Raw genomic sequence first — 21,587 nt, 5'->3', positions numbered from 1 at the left:
ATCTGATATTCTATTTAAAAAAATAAATAAGCATAAATATATGCATTTTTGCAAATCTTTCAAGGTGGCCAGTTATGAAATTATTATCTTAATGTCATTACAGTCATGTTCCACAAAGTACCTATAACTTATTGGCCTTTGTTTTTGCGGTGGAGGAAATTAACAACAGCTCAGAACTCTTACCCAACATCACACTTGGGCTCCATATTGAAGATTCGTTAGGGTATTCAATGCATATAATTGAATCAGCCATGTATATATTGTCAGGACAGCAAACGATATTAAATTTCAAATGCGATTCATCTCGCTCAGTGGCTGCTCTTATTGAAGGCTTTACAGATGAGGAATCATATATATTCTACAACATGTTCCAGATATATCGCTACCCACAGGTCAGAGAGATTCTTAATATTTCTTTACATTCTACCCCTTACTACTACTATTATTTCTATAGCAGTACCAGATGTACAGAGCACTGTACAGAGTCACAAAGAATAAAAAAACAGTCCCTGCTCAAAAGAGCTTACAATCTAAATAGCCAAGACAGACAAACAGTTAAGGGGAATGGTTAATCAGCTGGCTGGGTTGGAGGGCAGAAGAGTAGGGTTAAGGATTAAAGGCTATGTCAAAAAGGTGGGTTTTCAGTCTGCTTTTAAACAAGGGAAGGGGCTTGACCATAGGGGGCAGCTAGATGAAAGAAACAAAATCTGGAATTGGCAGTGGAGGAGAAGGGTAACACTAAGAATGACTTTTCTGAGGAATGGAGCTCTCTGGGAGGTGAATAAGGAGAGAGAGATATTGAGGGGCAGCAGGCTATGGAACATTTCCTCTAGTAAATTGTCCAACCCCATCTTAAAACCAGCTATGTTAACTGCTCTTACCATTTGCTCTAGCAATGCACTCCAGAGAGTATATACTGTATTTTCTCGCATATAACGCACGTGTTATACGTGGTTTTTACGTACCGCGCATACCCTTGCGCGTTATATGCGTGAGCGCGTTGTACAAAAATTTTTTTACATAGTTCCCCCCGACGTCCGATTCACCCCCCGCAGGACCGCTCGCACCCCCACCCCGAAGGACCGCTCGCACGCACCCGCACCCCCACCCCGAAGGACCGCTCGCACACACTCCCACACGCACCCGCACCCCCACCCTGAAGGACCGCTCGCACCCCCACAGCATCCCGACCCCCCCATCATGTAGAAGCTTCTACCGGTGTCCTGCTGCTTCCTCTTGGCGGTCCCGACACCCGACACGATCGGGGCAAGAGGGAGCTCAAGCCCTCTTGCCCCAGCCAACCGCGGCACCCCCGACACGATCGGGGCAAAAGGGAGCACAAGCCCTCTTGCCCCGCCGACTCCCCAACTCCCCGACAATATCGGGCCAGGAGGGAGCCCAAGTCCTCCTGGCCCTGGCGACTCCCCGACATGATCGGGGCAAGAGGGAGCTCAAGCCCTCTTGCCCCAGCCAACCGCGGCACCCCCGACACGATCGGGGCAAGAGGGAGCTCAAGCCCTCTTGCCCCAGCCAACCGCGGCACCCCCGACACGATTGGGGCAAAAGGGAGCTCAAGCCCTCTTGCCCCCCGACTCCCCGACACGATCGGGGCAAAAGGGAGCCCAAGCCCTCTTGCCCCCCGACTCCCCGACAATATCGGGCCAGGAGGGAGCCCAAGTCCTCCTGGCCCTGGTGACCCCCCCCCCCCCCGCTAGTTGTTCGGGCCAGGAGGGAGCCCAAACCCTCCTGGCCACTGCGACCCCCTAGCCCCACCCCGCACTACATTACGGGCAGGAGGGATCCCTGGCCCTCCTGCCCTCAATGCAAACCCCCCTCCCCCCAACGACCGCCGCCCCCCAAGCCGACCCACGACCCCCCTGGCCGACCCACACGACACCCACATCCCCCTTCCCCGTACCTTTGTGTAGTTGGCCGGACAGACGGGAGTCAAACTCGCCTGTCCGGCAGGCAGCCAACGACGGAATGAGGCCGGATTGGCTCATCCGTCCCAAAGCTCCACCTACTGGTGGGGCCTAAGGCGCCTGGGCCAATCAGAATAGGCCCGGGAGCCTTAGGTCCCACCTGGGGGCTGGGCCTGAGGCACATGGGCCCAACCCAACCATGTGCCCAAGGCCCCGCCCCCAGGAGGGGTGGGGGTAGGGGGTCGCCGTGGCCAGGAGGGTTTGGGCTCCCTCCTGGCCCAAACAACTAGCGGTGGGGGTCACCAGGGCCAGGAGGACTTGGGCTCCCTCCTGGCCCGATATTGTCGGGGAGTCGGGGGGGCAAGAGGGCTTGGGCTCCCTTTTGCCCCGATCGTGTCGGGGAGTCGGGGGGCAAGAGGGCTTGAGCTCCCTTTTGCCCCAATCGTGTCGGGGGTGCCGCGGTTGGCTGGGGCAAGAGGGCTTGAGCTCCCTCTTGCCCCGATCGTGTCGGGGGTGCCGCGGTTGGCTGGGGCAAGAGGGCTTGAGCTCCCTCTTGCCCCGATCATGTCGGGGAGTCGGGACCACCAAGAAGAAGCAGCAGGACACCGGTAGGAGCTTCTACATGATGGGGGGTCGGGAGGCTGTGGGGGTGCGAGCGGTCCTTCAGGGTGGGGGTGTGGGTGCGGGTGGGAGTGCGTGCGAGTGGTCCTTTGGGGTGGGGGTACGAGTGCTTGCGAGCGGTCCTTCGGGGTGGGGGTGCGAGCGGTCCTGCGGGGGGGGGGGGTGAATTGGACGTCAGGGGGGCATCAGGCTTTCAGGGTGGGGACAGGACTTCAAGGGGGAGAGGAGAGTCGGGGCGGGCGAAAGGAGAGTCGGGGTGGCCAGAGGAGAGTCGGGGCGGGCGAAAGGAGAGTCGGGCAGCTATACCTGTGTGCGCGTTTTACACGGGTGCGCGTTATCTACGTGAAAATACGGTATTCTTTGAGTGAAAAATATTTCCTTCTAATGGTTTTAAAACTATCTCCCTTTAAACTCATTCAGTGTTCCCTATTTTTTTTTCTAATTTATGATGGTGTAAAAAATTGATCCACTTCTACCTGTTCTACACCACACAGGAATAGGTAGACTTCAATCATATCTCCCCTCAGCTGTCTCTTTTCCAGCCTGAAGTGCCCTATTTATTTAATTTCCTATTCAGATACTCAGTCATTTTTCTCTGTCTGTCCCAGCAGGCTCACAATCTATCTAATGCACCTGGGGCAATAGTTATTTCCCACATGCATCCCTTTGCACTTGCTCGCATTAACATAATCTACCAGTGCAATAATCTGTTTTCAAGAGAAATAAACCTTAAAAAGTAAATCAAGTGAGGCAACCAGTAGGAACAAATCTGAGCCCACCTTCCTGCCAACTCATACTGCTCCCCCACTTTGTCCTGTATGCACTAAAGATAATTAGTAATACTGATTGGATCACTGTTGGCAGATTCTCTGACCAATTTTGGATAAGCGATCGATGTTCTACCAAGTTTGCATGCAAATGATTTGCATAGAGGTGCACATCATTTGCATACAAACCTGACAGATCAATTGCTTAATGAACAATTGACACACGGGCAGAGCTCTAACAGCAGTGACAGAGGAAGCAGCCTCCTGACACTGCTATTAGGGCTTCTTTTTATTGGCACAGCTATTGTACATGTGTGACACATGCACAATCTGCATTATTTAAAAAAAAGGAAAAATATCCTCCCCAACAACCTCCCATGAACTGTCACCGCAACCCCTTCCCCCTGCACTGAATATGACAGGAGGGATGCCTACTCCCTCCTGCCTGGCCGAATACCCCATGCAAACATCCCCTCCCCGAAGCAATTCCCTATCCTTCCTCAAAAAAATAAGCAAGATGAATGCCCACTCCCGCCTGCCATGCAGAATACCCCCATGTCATGCTACCCCTGCACAAGGTAACCCTGAGCCATCATCCCTCTGAACCCCCCCCCAAAAAAAAAAAAAAAAAAAATTGCAGGAGGGATGTTCACTCCCTCCTGCCACTGGATGACTCTCACCATCACCCTCGAGCCTCACCCATACCTTGATAAGAAATGCAAGGTAATGCATTTGGGCTGCAAAAACCCAAGGAAATAGTACAGTGCAAGACAGAAGAGCATGACTTGGGTGTGATTGTATGTGATGATCTTTAGCTGGCCAAACTGCTTGAAAAGGGGACGGCGAAAGCTAGAAGGATGCTAGGTTGTATATTATTATTATTATTATTATTATTATGTTCTTATATCCCGCCATACCCAAAGAGTTCTAGGCGGTTTACATCCATTACATTAGGATCCGGTCTGAACCCGGATTTACAAAAATTTTGTCGGAATTGCAGGTAGCGTGGAAGGAAGCAAAGTAGTTTTAGCACAGGTTTATCATAGTTGGGTGAGAAGATAAAATGGAGGGTGTGGGAAACCAGAGGAGGGGGGGGGAGAGGAAGGTGGGGGTGGGGGGGTTGGAGTGTATGCGGGGAGTGAGGATTAAGGGTCTTGTTCGCGGAAGAGGTGTGTTTTGAGAAGTTTTCTGAAGTCTAGGTAGGTCGGGGCCTCTAGCATCATTTGGGCTAGCCAAGGGTTCAGCTTGGCCGCCTGGAAGGCGAAGGTTTTGTCGATGAATCTTTTGAGCTGGCATGATTTTATGGAGGGGAAGGTAAACAACTGGATTCTGCGGGATTTCTTGTTGGTGCAATACATGTTGAAATGTGGGGAGAGGTATTTTGGTGAGAGACCAAATACTGTCTTGTAACAGATGCAGGCGAACTTGAAGAGGACTCGGGATTCGAAGGGTAGCCAGTGCAGTTGGTGGTAGAAGGGGGAGATGTGTTCCCATTTGTTCGGGCCGAAAATTAGGCGGACAGCTGTGTTTTGAATCAGTTTTAGTCTTCTAGTGATTTTCTTTGTGGAGCTTAGGTAAATGATATTGCAATAATCCAGTATGCTGAGGATAGAGGATTGAACTAATAGTCGAAATGCAGTGTCATCGAAGTATTTCTTTATGGTACGGAGTTTCCAGAGTGCTGAAAGGCCTTTCTTGACAGTGAGGTCTGTGTGATTTTCTAGGGATAGATGTTTGTCAAGCGTGACTCCTAGTATTTTTAATGTTTGTTCGAGTGGGAAAACCAATCCTTTCACCTGGATTGTGGTGTCTATAGGCAGAGATATAGCCAGTAGGAAAAAGGAGGTATTGAAGCCCCTGTATAAGACTTTGATGAGACCTCATTTAGAATATTATGTACAAATCTGGAGGCTGCACCTTCAAAAAGATATAAAAAGGATGGAATCGGTCTAGAGGAAGGCTACTAAAATGGTGTGTGGTCTTCATCCTAAGCAGGGCTGGATTAACGGGTAGGCCCAGTAGGCACGTGCCTAGGGTCCAAACTTGCCAGGGGGGCCCCCTGAAGAAACAAGTGACAAGATGACTCAGCTTTTTTTTCAAACAGCGAAGGACCCCCAGGAAAGATCGGCATCGGGGCTCTCCCCCAACATCAGCAGCAACCGTTCAGTTATAAGCAGTGCTCATCCCAAAGCTTCCCCTCTGATGTAGCTTCCGGTTTCCGCCTGGGCGGTTTGCATCAGAGGACAGCTTTGGCCAAGCAGCAGCACCGCTTGCAACAGAATTGACAGTTGCAGCCCATGCAGGGGAGACCTGATGCTGATTTTTCAGGGGGGCACATCACCATTTGAAAAAAAAATCAGAAAGGTGAGTGGTAACTGACCCGTGCGAAGGGGAGGGAGATGAGCCTGGCCCTGGCCTGGGGTAGAGCCGGAAAAGAGAGCGAGACAATGGCACCGGCAGTCAGCCGGGCAGCTTTGGGGCGAACCCAGAAAAGAGAGAGAGAGAGAAGGGGCAGATGATATAAGTGGGGAGAACTTGTGCTGTCAATGTCAGGCGCATATGGGAAAGCAGCAGCAGAGGTGAGGAGGTGAGGGGCACTCACCTCCATTCCTCACCACTGCTGCTGCTTTCCCACATACTGGATGGGGGGCATATGCTGGATGGGGAAAGGGGGCAGGATAACACAATGGAATTGCCTGGGGTGGAGAGAAAGAACAGGGCAGATGATGGAAGTGGGTACTGCAGAAGGGGGAAGATGATGGAAGTGGGGAGAACTTGTGCCGTCAGCGTCAGGCACATAAGGGAAAACAGCAGCAGTGAGGAGGTGAGGGGCCCTAGCCTCCTCACCACTGCTGCTGCTTTCCCATATGCTGGATAGGGGGCATATGCTGGATGGGGGAAAGAAGATAGATTTAGTGAGATAGTGGAGGGGTGAAGGAAAGCTGTGAGTAGACAGTGAAAAGATGGAAACTGAGAACTGAATAGTAAAAAAGAATTTAATTTAGACGGAGGCAGAAAATAGAGAAGAAAGACCAGAGAAGAACAGGAAAGGGAAAAGAGAGGAGAGAGAGATACCAGAGAACAAGGAAGGAGTAAGAACTATCAGATCTGAGTGGAGGAAATGAGATGCCAGAGCATGGGGTAGGAGTAAGAGATATCATATATGAGTGGAGGAAATGAGAAGAGAGTGATGTTAAAAACCACAGGGGGAGGGAGGGAGAAAGATGCCAGACCATGAGAGGTATAGAGGAAAGATGATGGATGCCAGACCAAAGAGTGGGGGGGCAGGAGGAGAGATGGCAGGTGGATACAGACAGTGGATGGAAGGGGCAGACAGTGGATAGAAGAAAGAGAATGACAAGAAGATGAGGAAAGCAGAAACCACATGACAAAAATAGAAAAAAATTACATTTTTTATTTTATTGCTTTAGGATAAAGTAGTATTGTAGTTGTTTTGATAAATGGTTAGATATAGAAATGGTGGTCCTTTTATTGGACTAATTTTAATACATTTTTTACTAACTTTCAGAAAACAGGTAAATAAATGAGGGCGGGATGGGGCAGGGGTGGGGGGCAGTATTTAGGTGGGGATAGAGGGCCCAGTGTACTTGTATGCCTAGGGGCAGTGGCGTACCTAGGGTATGTGGCACCCGGGGCCCATCATTTTTTGATACCCCCCCCCCCATCTATATGAAAAATATGATTTTTAGTAACAATCCACATATCGCACAACAAGAGTGTACCTAGGAAAAGGCAGCATCTTAAACACTGCAGTGAGCACTAGAACACCAACACATATATTGTAAAACTAAACAAGCCAGATCCCGCACAGTCAATTGATCCTGTAGTCAATGCCAACTGAAAACTATGTTCTTTTCATACACACAGAACAGAGATACACCCTTGCCCAATATGGAATAATCACAAACTAAATATAGAAATATGTACACAAAAGTTAAACTGAACCGCCAGAAACCAGACCCTGAATACAATACAACACCACAAAAACAGTAACACATGTCCTCTAATACAGTGCAAAATATAAAGACAGTAGATGTAAATTTGAAAAAACTGATACATAACAATCACCACTTTATAAATTAACAAATAAAAATAAGACAAATAATGAGAAATAAAAAAAATACAATTTTATTGGACTAATCCAAATAAACTCGTTCCCCATGCCCGCAAACCACCTGATTCCATCCACGCAAGCCTTGAATTGTTTATATTAAAGTATAAAAAGTATAATATTCTGTACAATTGTCAATTTATAAATCAGCGTCTTCTCCCCACTCTCTCTTCCCCATTTCCCTTCAGCGTCCTCAGCCCACTCTCTCTCCACTTTCCTTCAGCGCACGCACATAAAAAACAAGCAAGTAATTTTATATCATTTTCATTCTATTCATTCATAGAAATTAAAGTCTAAATAATGCAAGTCACATAACAAAACATGATTTTACAAAAATAATTCCCTGAACAGTCAAGCCTGCAAGGATTGCTAGATGTCTTTCAGCAGCTCCCCTCCCTCCCTCCTCCTTACTTTTGTGGCCAAGTCAAAATGATCTACCAACAATAAAATTTTAAAAACACAAAGCACGCTGTACGCAGAGAAAATGTTAATTATCATTTATATTCCGCGGGTTTTCAAAGAGGTCAAGGCAGATGACTTTATGCAATGTCACCTCAGTAACAACTATACAAAAATAGACAAATATTCTCCCTCCCTTTTTACTAAACTGCGATAGTGGTTTTTAGTGCAGGGAGTTGCGCTGAATGCCCCACACTGCTCTCGACGCTCATAGGCTCCCTGCGCTAAAAAACGCTTTTGCGGTTTAGTAAAAGGGGGCCATAGTGCAAAATATAGACAGCATATATAAATTCTCAAAACAGAAAATCATTTTTCCTACCTTTGGTAATTTCATCAGTCTCTGGTTGCACTTTATTCTTCTGACTGTGCATCCAATATTTCTTCCCTTCTTTCAGCCTCCTGTATGCTTCCTCTCCTCCAGACCTCATTCCCTTCCCAAACTTTTTCTTTGTTTCACCCTGCCCCTTCTTTCTTTTTCTCTCTCTCCATACCCCTTTTCTTTCTGTATGTCTGTTTTTCTCTCTCTCTCCGTGCGCCATTTCTTTCTTTGTTTCACTCTGCCCCCTTCTTCTTTTCTCTCTCCATGCCCTCTTTTGTTCTGTATGTCTGTCTTTCTCTCTCTCTCCATGCCCCATTTTTCTTTGTTTCACCCTGCCCCCTTTCTTTCTTTCTGGCTCCCTGTCCCCCCTTTCTTTCTTTCTCCCTGCCCTCCCCTATGCCACCACCATTGGGAAAATGCTGCCACTGACACTGGGGAATAGACTGCCACTGCCGCCATCGGGAACAGGCCAGCGCTGAGTTCGCCCTGCTTCTCTTCCCCGCGGGCCCGACCAACTCTCGCCACCTGACGTCAATTCTAACCTCAGAGAGGACATTCTGGGCCTGCCAGGCAGCGATTGGCTGGCCCAGAATGTCCTCTCCGACGTCAGAATTGACGCGTGTGGCGAGAGTTGGTCGGCCCCACAGGGAAAAGCAGGGAGAACTCAGCACTGGCCTGTTTCCGATGGCGGCGGTGGCACTCAAGTGGCTAAAGAGACGCAATTTGCCAGCCTAGGGAGAACACTAGAGGGTGGCCAGCTGTGCACCCCCTTGGGGCGTAAACCCATGGTGAACCACGCCCACCCCACCTCACCCCCACCTTGGTATGCCACTGTCTATACCTCACTCCATCCCTATAACCAAAAATTCTCCTTTCTTCTATTCCCCGTGTACACAACCATCTCTTTCCCTCCCTTCCTCTCTCCCAAGCCCATGCCTGTGTCCAAAAACACATTCCCTCACCCACCTCAGCATCTCTTTCCCTCCCTTCCTCTCTCCCAAGTCCATACCTTCTGTGTCCAAAAACGCATTCCCTCCCCCACCTCAACATCTCTTTCCCTCCCTTTCTCTCTCCCAAGTTCATGCCTTCTGTGTCTAAAAACGCATTCCCTCCCCCACCTCAGCATCTCTTTCTCTCTCTCAAGTTCATGCCTTCTGTGTCCAAAAACCCATTCCATTCCCCACCTCAGCATCTCTTTCCCTCCCTTCCTCTCTCCCAAGTTCATGCCTTGTGTCCAAAACGCACTCCCTCCCCCCTTTTGTGTTCCGCATTTGCCTCCCAGCCCATCTTAGCAACTTTCTCAGGAAAGATGGAGCTCGAGCCTCGAAGCTTGTCTTCTATTTCCTGCCTGTCCTGCCGCACACACAAAGCCGACCGGAAGTCTTCCCCAACGTCAGCGCTTACGTCGGAGGGCAGGCTTTGCTTAAGCCCTCCCTCTGACGTCAGCGCTGACATCGGAGAAGACTTTCGATCAGCTATATGTGAGCGGCAGGGTAGTAGGAGCAGAAGATGAGCCTCACGGCTCGAGTTATATTTAACCCGCGGGTCCCCCGTCTACGTTCAGCTCTCTCCTGTGCACCCCCTTGGGGCGTACACCCGGGGCAGACCTCCCCCCCATCCCCCCTAGGTATGCTACTGCCTAGGGGTCCATGAAGAATTAATCCTGCCCTGATCATAAGGTGTGTAGGGATAGACTTAAAGATCTCGATATGTATACTTTGGAGGAAAGGTGGGCGAGGGGAGATATGATAGAGATGTTTAAATACCTACATAATGTACAGTAAATGCACATGAGTCAAGTCTCTTTCATTTGAAAGGAAACTCTGGAATGAGAGGGCATAGGATCAAATTAAGAGGTGATAGGCTCTGGAGTAATCTAAGGAAATACTATTTTACAGAAAGGGTGGTAGATGTGTGAAACAGTCTCCCAGAAGAGGTGGTAGAGACAGAGACTGTGTCTGAATTCAAAAGTGCCTGGGATAGGCACATGGGATTTCTTGGAGAGAGAAAGAGAAAATGATTACTGCGGATGGGCAGACTAGATGGGCCGTTTGGCCGTTTGGCCTTTCCCGGTGCACTGTAGGGTGCATGTGAGGGTACACATGTGGGCCCTCCGGCATGGTATATCTACGGTGAGAGGTTTCTGGAAGGAGGGATAGGGCATCTCTCCTGCTGCAATCTTCAAGGGGGCGGGGAGGGGTATCCTGACAGGAGGGATTGGGCACCCTCCTGCTGGGTAGTCTTCAAGGGGGGTGGGGTGGGGGTGTTCCAGCAGGAAGGATTGAGCACCCTCCTGCCGGCAATCTTCAGGGGTGGGTGGGGGGGTGTTTCAGCAGGATGGATTGGGCATCACTTCTGCCGTATTCATTCAGGGTGGGTAGGGGATGTTTTGGGCAGGAGGGATTGGGCTACCTTCCTGCCATGTTCATTCAGGGGGGACTGGCAGCTGCAGCTATGGCCACTATAGGTTCACCTAAGGCTACTTCCAGGGCAAACCACACCCATGGCTAGACTTAGGTGAGATTAGGTAAGCATGCAGGACTCCCTAGGCTCCTGGAGGTGCCGCCAATGTAGACATCCTGCCTCAGGAGCTTTTTTTCTAAAATGTTCATCCAGATTGACTGGTTAGACATCAGTAGAATGCCTACCACTGCCTACCATTGGGATGCCATTTATAGAATCAGGGCCTCAGTCTTTAGCCTTCAATCTCACTCCTTGGCGTCATAAATCTCACTCTTTGGGATGGTTCTTCCTTGTTATCTCTGTGAATTCAGGGACACTCCTGAAGGAATATTAAATAGAGCTTTGTACCACCCTCTTTGGACTGTCCATGAATTTGTGGGGTAGGGTGGGAGGAAGAGGGTCAGCCTAACATGAGGCTGTCTACATGTAATTGACTAAAATTCCCCAAAGAGGAAGCAATTTTATAAAGGAGAGCCTAACAGGAGCTGAGATACAAGCACTTTCTGCAAACTATGTGCTATTGGATCCTATGACCTGTGTGATATAAACTGTTCTCTCAGAGTAACAAAAAAAAAGGTGATGTATTCATTATTTTCATGACAGGTCAGCTACAACTCACAGAACCTTTATATGAGTCACCCTGTTCAGTATCCTTATTTTTACCGGACTGTCCCCAGTGAGTTCCATCTCTGTGCTGCGATAGGCAAGCTACTGAAGTATTTTGGCTGGAAATGGGTCAGTATTACTTCAACCAATGATGAAAGCAGTATGAAAGCTGCCCAGATCCTGAGAGAAGTGATTGAATGGAATGGTGGTTGCATCAAATTCCATGAAACCATTCCTCACCACAGTCTTATCACAAAGTCACAATTATATAAAATTATAAAATCAATTCATGAATCATCTACTGTGAACATTATATACCTTAACAAAAACTCTATATCTTTTCAAGAGTTTTTAATGAATCTTCATTTACAGAAAACCACTGGCACTATTTATATCACCATAAATGAACCAGAAATGATGAGAGAATTACTACTTATCTCTAGAATGAAAAACAACACCTTTATATTCGTACCATATAAGAATGTAATACCAAATTTTTTAAAATTTATCCGTGAGGTGAAACCTTTCTGGCTGGCAAGTGATATCTTTGGCAAAGATTGGTGGGAGTACTTGTGTGACAGCAGATGCCCAAAGAATATCAAAAGAGACTGCAACTTTATATATAAGAACAATACCTTCACTCACTGTATCAACACAAATTTTGGAAACAGCTATAGTGTGTACAATGCTGTGTATGCTGTGGCACAGGCACTGCATGACATGATCATGTCTGACTCAGGGAATGGCACCACATGGATTAGAGAAAATAAGAATTTTTTTTACTCTATGTCATGGAAGGTAATTTTAGTATTTGTAGATTAATTCTTTATTCAAAAGGTAAAGAGTGGTAACACAGAGTGAGAGGTTAGCTTTCAAAGAAGTATAAGGGTGAGCCTTCACCATTAAACACCCTCTTCCCCCCATGATTTTGATTAATGCACTCAACAATTATAATCAACCAAACAAGAATATTGAAAGCAATTTAAGCTTCTAGGAGAAGCTCATAGCCATGCAAGGATAATCAGTACTTAGATAATGTTTGGGATGTTTGATCTGGATCATACACAAGATAGCCACATCCTCTTCATACCTAATAAAATATGGAATTTTTCCCCCTCATACAAGCAAATATTGGTGCTAATTTGCATTAATTAAAATCTCCATTTGTAAATTTAGGTGAGGAATCTGAGCCTAAATTTCACATGCATATCCAAAATGCTTCAGGTTTTAGGTTTCAGCTTTATTTAAAATTTGATAATATTGCTTATAATATTTCTAAGCGATGTACATGATAAAAACAGGAACAATGTATTACAAATTAAAGACTAAAAACATGGACAAGATCAGACTAGAAGTCTGCATGGGGACGTGGATTGTGAGAATCCCGCGGGATCCCCCCAGGTCTACGATGCTCCCGCTGGGATTCCCCCCTCTCAGGCTCATCGGATTCTCATAGGGATGGAACCGGGGTTCCCAAGGCTTGGAAAGAGAATTAGTAGAAGTTAGACAAAAGCAGTAACTGGGACCAAGATGATGGAAAACTAAATGTCCCACCAGGTACAGCAGCAGGGGAGATGTTCCTTTTGAGGCTGGGCTAAGCTCAAAGTCGGAGGCCCAGCCCCCTCTCATGATTATGCCACCAATGAAGCACTTGCTGAGTTTATTTTGGGGTTTCCAGTTCTGTTTTGGCATATTTTTCTTATGCAACCATTGTCAACCCTACAGTCACATGACCTAATGTCTATTCTAATTCTTTTTTGTGATGTATGCATCTCTTATTTCTGTTCATTGTTATTTGTTTATATTGTATTTTATTATTGGTTTAAATAAACTAAGACTTAAAAAATATCAAAACTGTCAGAAGTAATTGCTGCTTTCTATGGGAACAGGTAACTTATGGGGGAACAGGTGGGGTCAGAGGAGAATCGTCACAGGGACAAGCGGGGATGGAGGGGATTTCTCATGGGGATGGGACAGATTTCTTTCCCTGTGCAACTCTCTAGATCAGGCGAGGACTAATCTGATACAAAAGGGTCAAAGGTAGAACTACAATAAAAAAACAAATATGGGAGATACAATTAGGTTGGCAAAGGAAATGTCTGAAACCTCCTGTAAATTAGAAGGAAATATTAATTTAGGTGTCTGTATTTGCACCACATTTCAGTTGAAGTAAACGGTCATACCTAAATTTAGCAGTGGTTTCAAGTTTATTAATCATTTTATATACCGCCTAGTCAGCCTTCAAGGCGGTTATACATAGTTAAAATAACAGGGAAACAGAGAAATTAAATAAAAAACTACAACAAATAAACATGAAACATATAATACAAACTATGACTGACTGGTGCAAATGGGGAAGGGGAGGAATTACAATATTTGGATAGAAAAGAACAAATGGGAAAAAGTGAAAGGCAGGGAAAGCAGAGAAACCAGCTTAAGAGCAGGTCTAAAATACATGTAAAACATCCTTAAAAGGACGATCAAAATTCAAAGGCATCTTTGATCAGGAACGTTTGGGGGCGTTCCAATTCTTTATTCATTTTAAACAACCAATACAAAGTACAACCAATTATAAATAAGTGATAAAATAGACAGCACTAATAGCAATCAAATGGCCTGGAAATGAAGATCGGCATCTACTATCGACCCCCAGGGCAATCCGAAGAAATTGACGGAGAAATGACAGACAAGAATAAAAGCAACTGCAAAGGAGGCAACACAGTTATCATGGGTGACTTCAACTATCTGGGAATAGATTGGAACCTTGGCACCTCCGACAGCATTAGGCGATTGCTTCCTGGAACAACTTGTCAAGGAAAATACTAGAAGAAATGCAATTCTGGATTTAATTCTAAATGGCCTGTGAGGACTGGCACAATATGTAGAAGTAAAAGGGACGCTGGAAAGCAGCGATCACAATATGATCCGCTTTGATCTGGACACAGGGGAGAAACATCAGTCCAAAATGACAGCCACGGCACTGAACTTCCGAAAAGGGAATTATGAAGGGATGAGACTCATGGTAGGGAAGAAGATTAAGAAGAGGATAAGCACTGTAAAAATGCTAGAGCAAGCTTGGTCCCTTTTTAAGGACACAGTTACCGAGACACAAAATCTATATATACCGTGTATCAACAAGGGATCCAAGAAGAAAAAGAACAAAGAACCGGCGTAGATGTAGGGTCATGAAATGGTTAACTGTTTTTTAAAATATTGCTCTGGACTACATAGCTGAAGAAAGTGTACAATCTATTGACTTCATCTGCCTAAAATGTATGTCCCTACCTTACCACATTGTAAGCTAAATAGATAAGAGTTTGAGCCATGATGTACCCTGCCCTTCTGTACATTTAACTGTAAGAGTTAGATAAGTGTCCTGCTAGTGACCTGCTAGTGTGAGCTTAGAACCAATGAGGGTTAAGAAAAGTAACACGTGAAAAGCTTATTCTAGAATTCAGTTGTATAGCCAGAAAAATGAATAAATATCTCTGTAACTTCCTGGTTTCGGCACTTCTGAGCCAGCTTGGAGCTCAGGGGTCCAGCATGCATGCTGTGAATAAAATTCTTGTACTTTCTTCACGCCTCTGACTTTGTGTGTCCAAGTGACCTTTCATAGAGGTGAAGGAAACGATCAGAGACAAGAAAACTTCATTCAAGGAATGGAAAAGATCAAAAACGGACAAAAACTGGAACAAGCACAAACAACATCAACACAGGTGCCATAAGGCGGTAAAAGGGGCCAAAAGAGACTATGAGGAAAAAATAGCTCAGGAGGTGAAGAACTTCAAGCCGTTCTTTCGCTATATTAAGGGGAAACGACCCGCGAAGGAAGCAGTGGGACTATTGGATGACCATGGAATAAAGGGAGCGTTAAAAGAGGACAAAGCAATTGCCGACAAACTGAACACATTGTTTGCGTCTGTATTTACGAAAAATGTACATAGCATACCGGAACCCATCAGGCTATATGCTGGAAACAAAGACGGAAAGCTGACAGGATTGACGGTCAGTCTAGAGGAGGTGTGTAAGCAGATTGATAGGCTTAAGAGCGATAAATCCCCAGGACCAGATGGCATCCATCCGAGGGTCATCAAAGAACTGAAGGGGACCATAGCAGAACTGCTTCAACTAATAGCCAATCTGTCAATAAAATCAGGAAAGATTCCAGAAGACTGGAAGGTGGCAAATGTTACGCCAATCTTCAAAAAAGGTTTGAGGGGAGATCCTGGAAACTACAGACCTGTGAGCCTGACCTCGGTACCGGGAAAGATGGTAGAGTCACTGATAAAGGACAACATCATTGATCACCCTGACGGACACGGGCTGATGAGGACCAGTCAGCACGGCTTTAGCAAAGGCAAATCATGTTTGACGAACTTGCTGCACTTCTTTGAGGGAGTAAACAGACAGACAAGGGCGATCCGGTCGACATTGTATATCTGGATTTTCAGAAGGCGTTCGACAAGGTTCCGCATGAACGATAACTTAGGAAAATTGTGAGCCATGGAATCAAGGGTGAAATACTCACGTTGGATTAAAAAACTGGCTGGAGCTTAGGAAACAGAGTGGGGGTAAATGGACAAATACTTTGACTGGAAGAGTGTCACAAGTGGGGTGCCGCAGGGCTTGGTGCTTCGACCCGTGCTCTTTAACATCTTTATAAACGATCTGGACATAGGTACGATGAGCGAGGTGATTAAATTCACGGGACGATACAAAGTTATATCAGAGTGGTGAAGGACACAGTGGGATTGCGAAGATCTGCAGCTTGATATAATCAGGCTCGAGGAATGGGCATCCGACATTGGCAGATGAGGTTCAACATGGATAAGTGCAAAGTGATGCATGTCGTAACAAAATCTCATGCACAAATACAGGATGTCCGGGGCAGTACTTGGAGAGACCTCCCAGGAAAGGGACTTGGGAGTTCTGATCGCCAAGTCGATTGAAGCCGCCAACGCAATGTGCAGCAGCGGCAAAAAGGACAAACAGAATGCTATGAATGATAAAGAAGGGGATCACGAACAGATCAGAGAAGGTTATCATGCCGCTGTACCGGGTTGTGGTGCGCCCTCACCTGGAGTACTGTGTCCAGCACTGGTCGCCGTACATGAAGAAGGACACAGTACTACTCGAAAGGTTCCAGAGAAGAGCGACTAAGATGGTTCAGGAGTTGGAGGAGCTGCCATACAGCGAAAGATTAGAGAAACAGGGCCTCTTCTCCCTCGAACAGAGGAGATTGAGAAGGGACATGATTGAAACATTCAAGGTACTGAAGGGGATAGGCTTAGTAGATAAGGACAGGTTGTTCACCCTTTTCAAGGTAGGGAGAACAAGAGGGCACTCTCTAAAGTTGAAAGGGGATAGATTCCGTACAAACGTAAGGAATTTCTTCTTCACCCAGAGAGTGGTAGAAAGCTGGAACACTCTTCTGGAGGCTGTTATAGGGGAAAACACCCTCCAGGGATTCAAGACAAAGTTAGACAAGTTCCTACTGAACAAGAATGGGCGCTGGTAGGGCTAGTCTCGGTGGGCATTGATGGACACTGGTCTGACCCAGCAGCAGCAATTCTTATGTTCTTAAATAATAATAAGATAAAATACATTTCACCCTCTCCCTCCCATCCTGGATGTGTATGCCACTCATTCAGAAATCAAAGAGTGATACTAATGATCAATTCTTGCAATACTTCGCCAATGGACCCCAGATCTCATTGCTTATTATAGTGTCCCAATTGTATCGAGTTTATTCTCTCAAACTTATAAAGCTGGCACAGGGAACAGGAACGTTTTTAAGTTCGATTTGAAAGCGTCTAAAGATGTAACCTCTCTTAAGTGATTCAGAGCTGATTTCCAGAGCATAGGGACAGTTGCAGAAAAGATATTGGTTCACACAGTATTAATATGTCTTCATGAAGGGATTGAGAGCAAGTTTTGATTATACGATCGGAGAGAACGCCGAGAAGAATGTGGAAGTAAGAGTCTATTAATAAATTTTGGCTGGCCAGTGGCTCTAGTTTTGAAGGTCAAAAAGCATAATCTTGTATATTCATTCGATGTTCAATTGGTAACCAGTGGGCATTAATCAGTAGAGGGGTGACATGGTCAAACTTTCTTGCGTTGTATATGATTTTTATGGAAGTATTCTGGACAATTTCTTTCTTGGTATTTCCTTTGTATAGGGCAATGTTTCTCAACTCGGTCCTGGAGGACCCCCTTGCCAATCAGGTTTTCAGGATATCCACAATGAATATACATAAACTTGATTTGCATACAGTACCTCTGTTATATGCAAATTTATTTCATTCATATTCATTGTGGATATCCTGATAACCTGACTGGCAAGGGGGTATGCCAGGACTGATTTGAGAAACACTGGTATAGGGCATTGCTGTAGTGAAGACATGAGATAACTAACAAATGGATAATGATGTTTAGCAATGAAGAATCAAGCAGCTAGGTGAGAGAATGTATCACACATAAATGATGAAAACATTTCTGGACCACGGAGCTAATTTGATAGGATAATTTACCAATGATAAACAGCATTTAAAGAATAACCCTCAGCAATGTTTTTTTTTTTAGGCACCAGTTATAGAATCCAGTTCTTTATGTGTATCATAGAGGGCAATTTTCCAAATTTCTAAGTTTATTTCATACATTGATATGCCATCTATCAATGATTAGTTAGATGGTTTACAATACTAAATTTTAATTTTTTATAAAGGGGCATGTCATAGTTAAAATATCGAGGACAAAAGAGACAGAGATATATGGTAACAAAAGGGTCCATTGTTAAGGAGAAGTAAAGTATATTGAGATAAAATAAATTAAAAGGGAGGTAAGAGGGGGTGGAGAGAACAATAGGGGGGGATATCGCTGCATAAAAGTGGTTCTTATGTATTACTCTGTTAGGCCATGTGTACTGAAGGCATTTTTTTTTTATTTGGAAGGCACCCCTAAATAGAAAGGTCTTCAGTTTGCATTTGAATTTGTTAATGGATTCTTCTAGTCTGATATCGGATGGTAGGGCATTTCCTGCAAAGCGTCCAAAGTTGGAAGTATAAAAACTGCTACTTTTGAAAAACAAACTGCTAGACGTCCAAAAATGTAATAATAATACTGTGATATGTGATCTGATCTTTTCACTCCAAACATTAACCATACTGCATTATTTTGAATAATCTGAAGTCTTTCTACATTTTTCTTAGAAATCAAGAGATAGAAAATATTACAGTAATCCAATGTACTGAGAATGAAAAAAAATCAAAGTATGAATGAAAAAAAATCAAAGTATGGCTTAATTGTTCTTAATTTCCATAAAAAGACAGAATTCCTTGGTTAAACACACAGAACACAAATGCCAAATACATAATAGATAACCAAAAATGATAAACATACAGTTAATTAAACCAAAATCCCAAGAAGCCACATCTTGCATGCAGTAAACACCAAAGAAATCAAAAGATCCATTTTATCCTATGTTGTGCAAATCAATGATCACACATGGCAGGAATAGGGTTAGGGGACTGCAACTAGGGCAACTGCCCCCAGCCAGAGAGAGCCCTAAGCCTGCTGAAAGCTGAAGAAGGCTCAGCCTGGTAGAGGGCTTTGTGATCCCCAGTTATGTCTAACACCAGCTCTGACAAGATCCAGATTTCAAATCTGATATATTCTAATCACAAAATAGGAAATAAAATTATATTTTCTACCTTTTGTTGTCTCATCATTTTTATTCTTCAAATCATGTCAGTCTTAGTCTCTGGTTTCAGTTTTCATCTGACTTCTCTTAACTCACTCTCCAGAGTCTCCTGACCATTTCAAATTTTTTCTTTCTCCATGCTCACCATCTATCTTCCATCTCTGTGTATTTATTTTTCCACATGTTCAGCATTTACCTTCTCGGTGTCTCCTACACTTCCCTTTCTAGTCTATGCCCATCTCACTGCCTTCATCATCACAATTCTATGTCCCTATTCCCTCCCCATGTCCAGTATCACTCCACTATATCGCTATGCCCTCCCTTGTATCCAACATCTTCCTTCTATGTTCTTATTCTTCCCCATGTCTACTCATCTTCCCTCTGTGTCCATATATGTACTTTATAAATGAAAAAAGGCAAGCAAGATGTCCTAACAACCAAACAATATTTATTTATTCTTTAAAATATGTTTTGTCTCTACAAGGATCCAAGTTTCGGCATATGGATATGCCTTCATCAGGGGACACTAAAAGCATAATATACAAAACATATAGATATCAAAGAAAATAAAAAGCTTGTTGAAACTTTAAAAATATATAAATATCAAAGAAAAATAAATTAAAACATATGCAGTTTTTGTGGTAGGTATATTTGTTTTGATACAGCCTCTATAGACTGCTGAAGTTTTTAGTTTAGCCTTGGCAAGCATTTTTTCATCCTTTTTTTGTATGCAGTTAGCTCACTGTTTTATTTACCCCCTCTTCTACGAAACTGCGCTAACAGTTTCTACCACTGGGAGCCATGCTGAATGGCCATGCTGAATGGCCTGCACTGCTCCCAACGCTCATAGAGTTCCTATGAGTGTCGGGAGCAGCGCGGGTCATTCAGTGTGGCTCTCTGCGCTAGAAACTGCTAGCCCATTTTATAGTATAGGTCAGCACGTTCTTCCTAACCATAAAACGGCATAGTACATATCATGCATACTTTTCTACAACCCATACAGTTTGCTGACGCTTTCAAGCCATACACTTTTACCTAAAATAAATCCCAAGTAAATACTTTTTTCATTTACATATGGTGCTGGCTTATATATGTTTTTTTACCTCCAGAAATGGCATTAAAATTAGTTCTCCTTATAGTTATAAAAAACTTTGTGTGTACTGTATACTTCAAATTACCTATTTAACCTGGCACTACTGAAAATGTACCCCTCACTCCTTAGCTCCATCGTTATCTGAGGAACCTTCACTTTAAAAATGGTCTGGGGGAAGAGTTATACATGGATAAGAATGGAGACCTCGCTACTGGATACAGTATTTTGAATCTAATCATTTTTCCTGAATGGGAATGGAAATATGAAGTTATTGGACATTATAACCCCCATGCTCCCCCAGGACAGGATCTCATCATTGATGAGAAAGCAATCATCTGGGAGAATTCATTAACTCAGGTTAGATTTAAGTGATATGAGAACAGATGATCCAAACAGGTATCACAAAACGTGTCATAAAATGGTGAAAAGAATGGTATATGTTGGCTTTATAGGCAAATATTTAGCAGGTTATAACTGAAAATTCAAGTTTGCTGGTTATTTTTCTACAGCATAAATGTGCCCCCAGGGACTTTTAATTTAAATGCAAAAGTAGGCAATGATAATTAACTGCTGCATGAGGAAACATTTCTGGTCTGTGATCAAGGAAAAGCTCGATATTTTAAGCAGCCTCCAGATTCTGTATAGGTCACTTAAATTGAGGTGCTAAACCCTGATGCGCACATAAACTAATTATTCAATTAGTCTTGATCAATTATTGGGGTTAATTGGTGTTAACTGGTACTTAATTGGCTCTAATTAGGAGTTAGAGGCATATCTTCCTACTTGGAACACACTTACTGCTCATTTGAAAGGGTATGGGACTTGATATACAGTACTCCCCAATATTTGCGGGGGTTCCATTCCAGGAACCCCCGCAAATCTCAAAAAATCGCAAATACGGTTTTTCATGGGGGAGCCTGGAGAAGGCAGCAGGAGAGCAGCCGGAGCGCCACGAGTACAGGAAATCACTCGCGGTACGCTCCGACCGCCTTTTCCTACACTAAGTCAGGCCTTATCCAATCAGGAGCTGCGTATCAAGCAGCTCCTGATTGGATAAGGCCCGACTTAGTGCAGGAAGAGGCAGTCGGAGCGTACCACAAGTGATTTCCTAAACTCGCGGTGCTCCGGCTGCTCTCTCCTGCCTCTCCCTATGCCCTCTCCTTGTCGGCAGTTTGTGGTCAGCAAATGACCGAGACCGCGAACCGCCAACCGCGAATGATCGCGGGAACACTGTACTGTTTTTTCTCTATGGTTACAAAATGTTTTATATATTCCTCCACTCTGAAAGTTGAAGGTGTTGTTTTTCAGGAAGCAAGTGGGTTGTGAGAGGGGTATGATTTAGTTCTGTCTTTTTCAATAGTTTGTTTCATTGCACTGTTTTTTGGTTTTAATGTGATGTATTATGAATCTGTGGCTGGGCTGATAAGAATCAACACGTTTCACAATGTTTTACAAGTGTCTTCCTAAGCATGAACTATGCTTTTACACAGGACCAAGACAATT

At 44.7% G+C, this 21,587-nt stretch overlaps 1 protein-coding gene across 1 annotated transcript in view; it reads left to right on the top strand.

The window, feature by feature from the left end:
- The first annotated feature begins 251 nt into the window (after window positions 1–251).
- LOC117346137 (vomeronasal type-2 receptor 26-like) overlaps window positions 252–21,587 on the top strand; it is a 33,781-nt gene continuing 12,445 nt past the window's right edge. The window contains exons 1-3 of the mRNA XM_033915542.1: window positions 252–392; window positions 11,287–12,087; window positions 20,214–20,441. Coding sequence (XP_033771433.1) covers window positions 252–392; window positions 11,287–12,087; window positions 20,214–20,441 — 1,170 coding nt within the window. The remainder of the gene's footprint in view (window positions 393–11,286; window positions 12,088–20,213; window positions 20,442–21,587) is intronic.

This window comes from Geotrypetes seraphini, chromosome 12 (genome assembly GCF_902459505.1).
Source record: "Geotrypetes seraphini chromosome 12, aGeoSer1.1, whole genome shotgun sequence".
Classification (NCBI taxonomy): domain Eukaryota; kingdom Metazoa; phylum Chordata; class Amphibia; order Gymnophiona; family Dermophiidae; genus Geotrypetes; species Geotrypetes seraphini.
The sequence above is the reverse complement of the archived record's forward strand: the minus strand, read 5'-3'. Positions and strand labels throughout refer to the sequence as shown.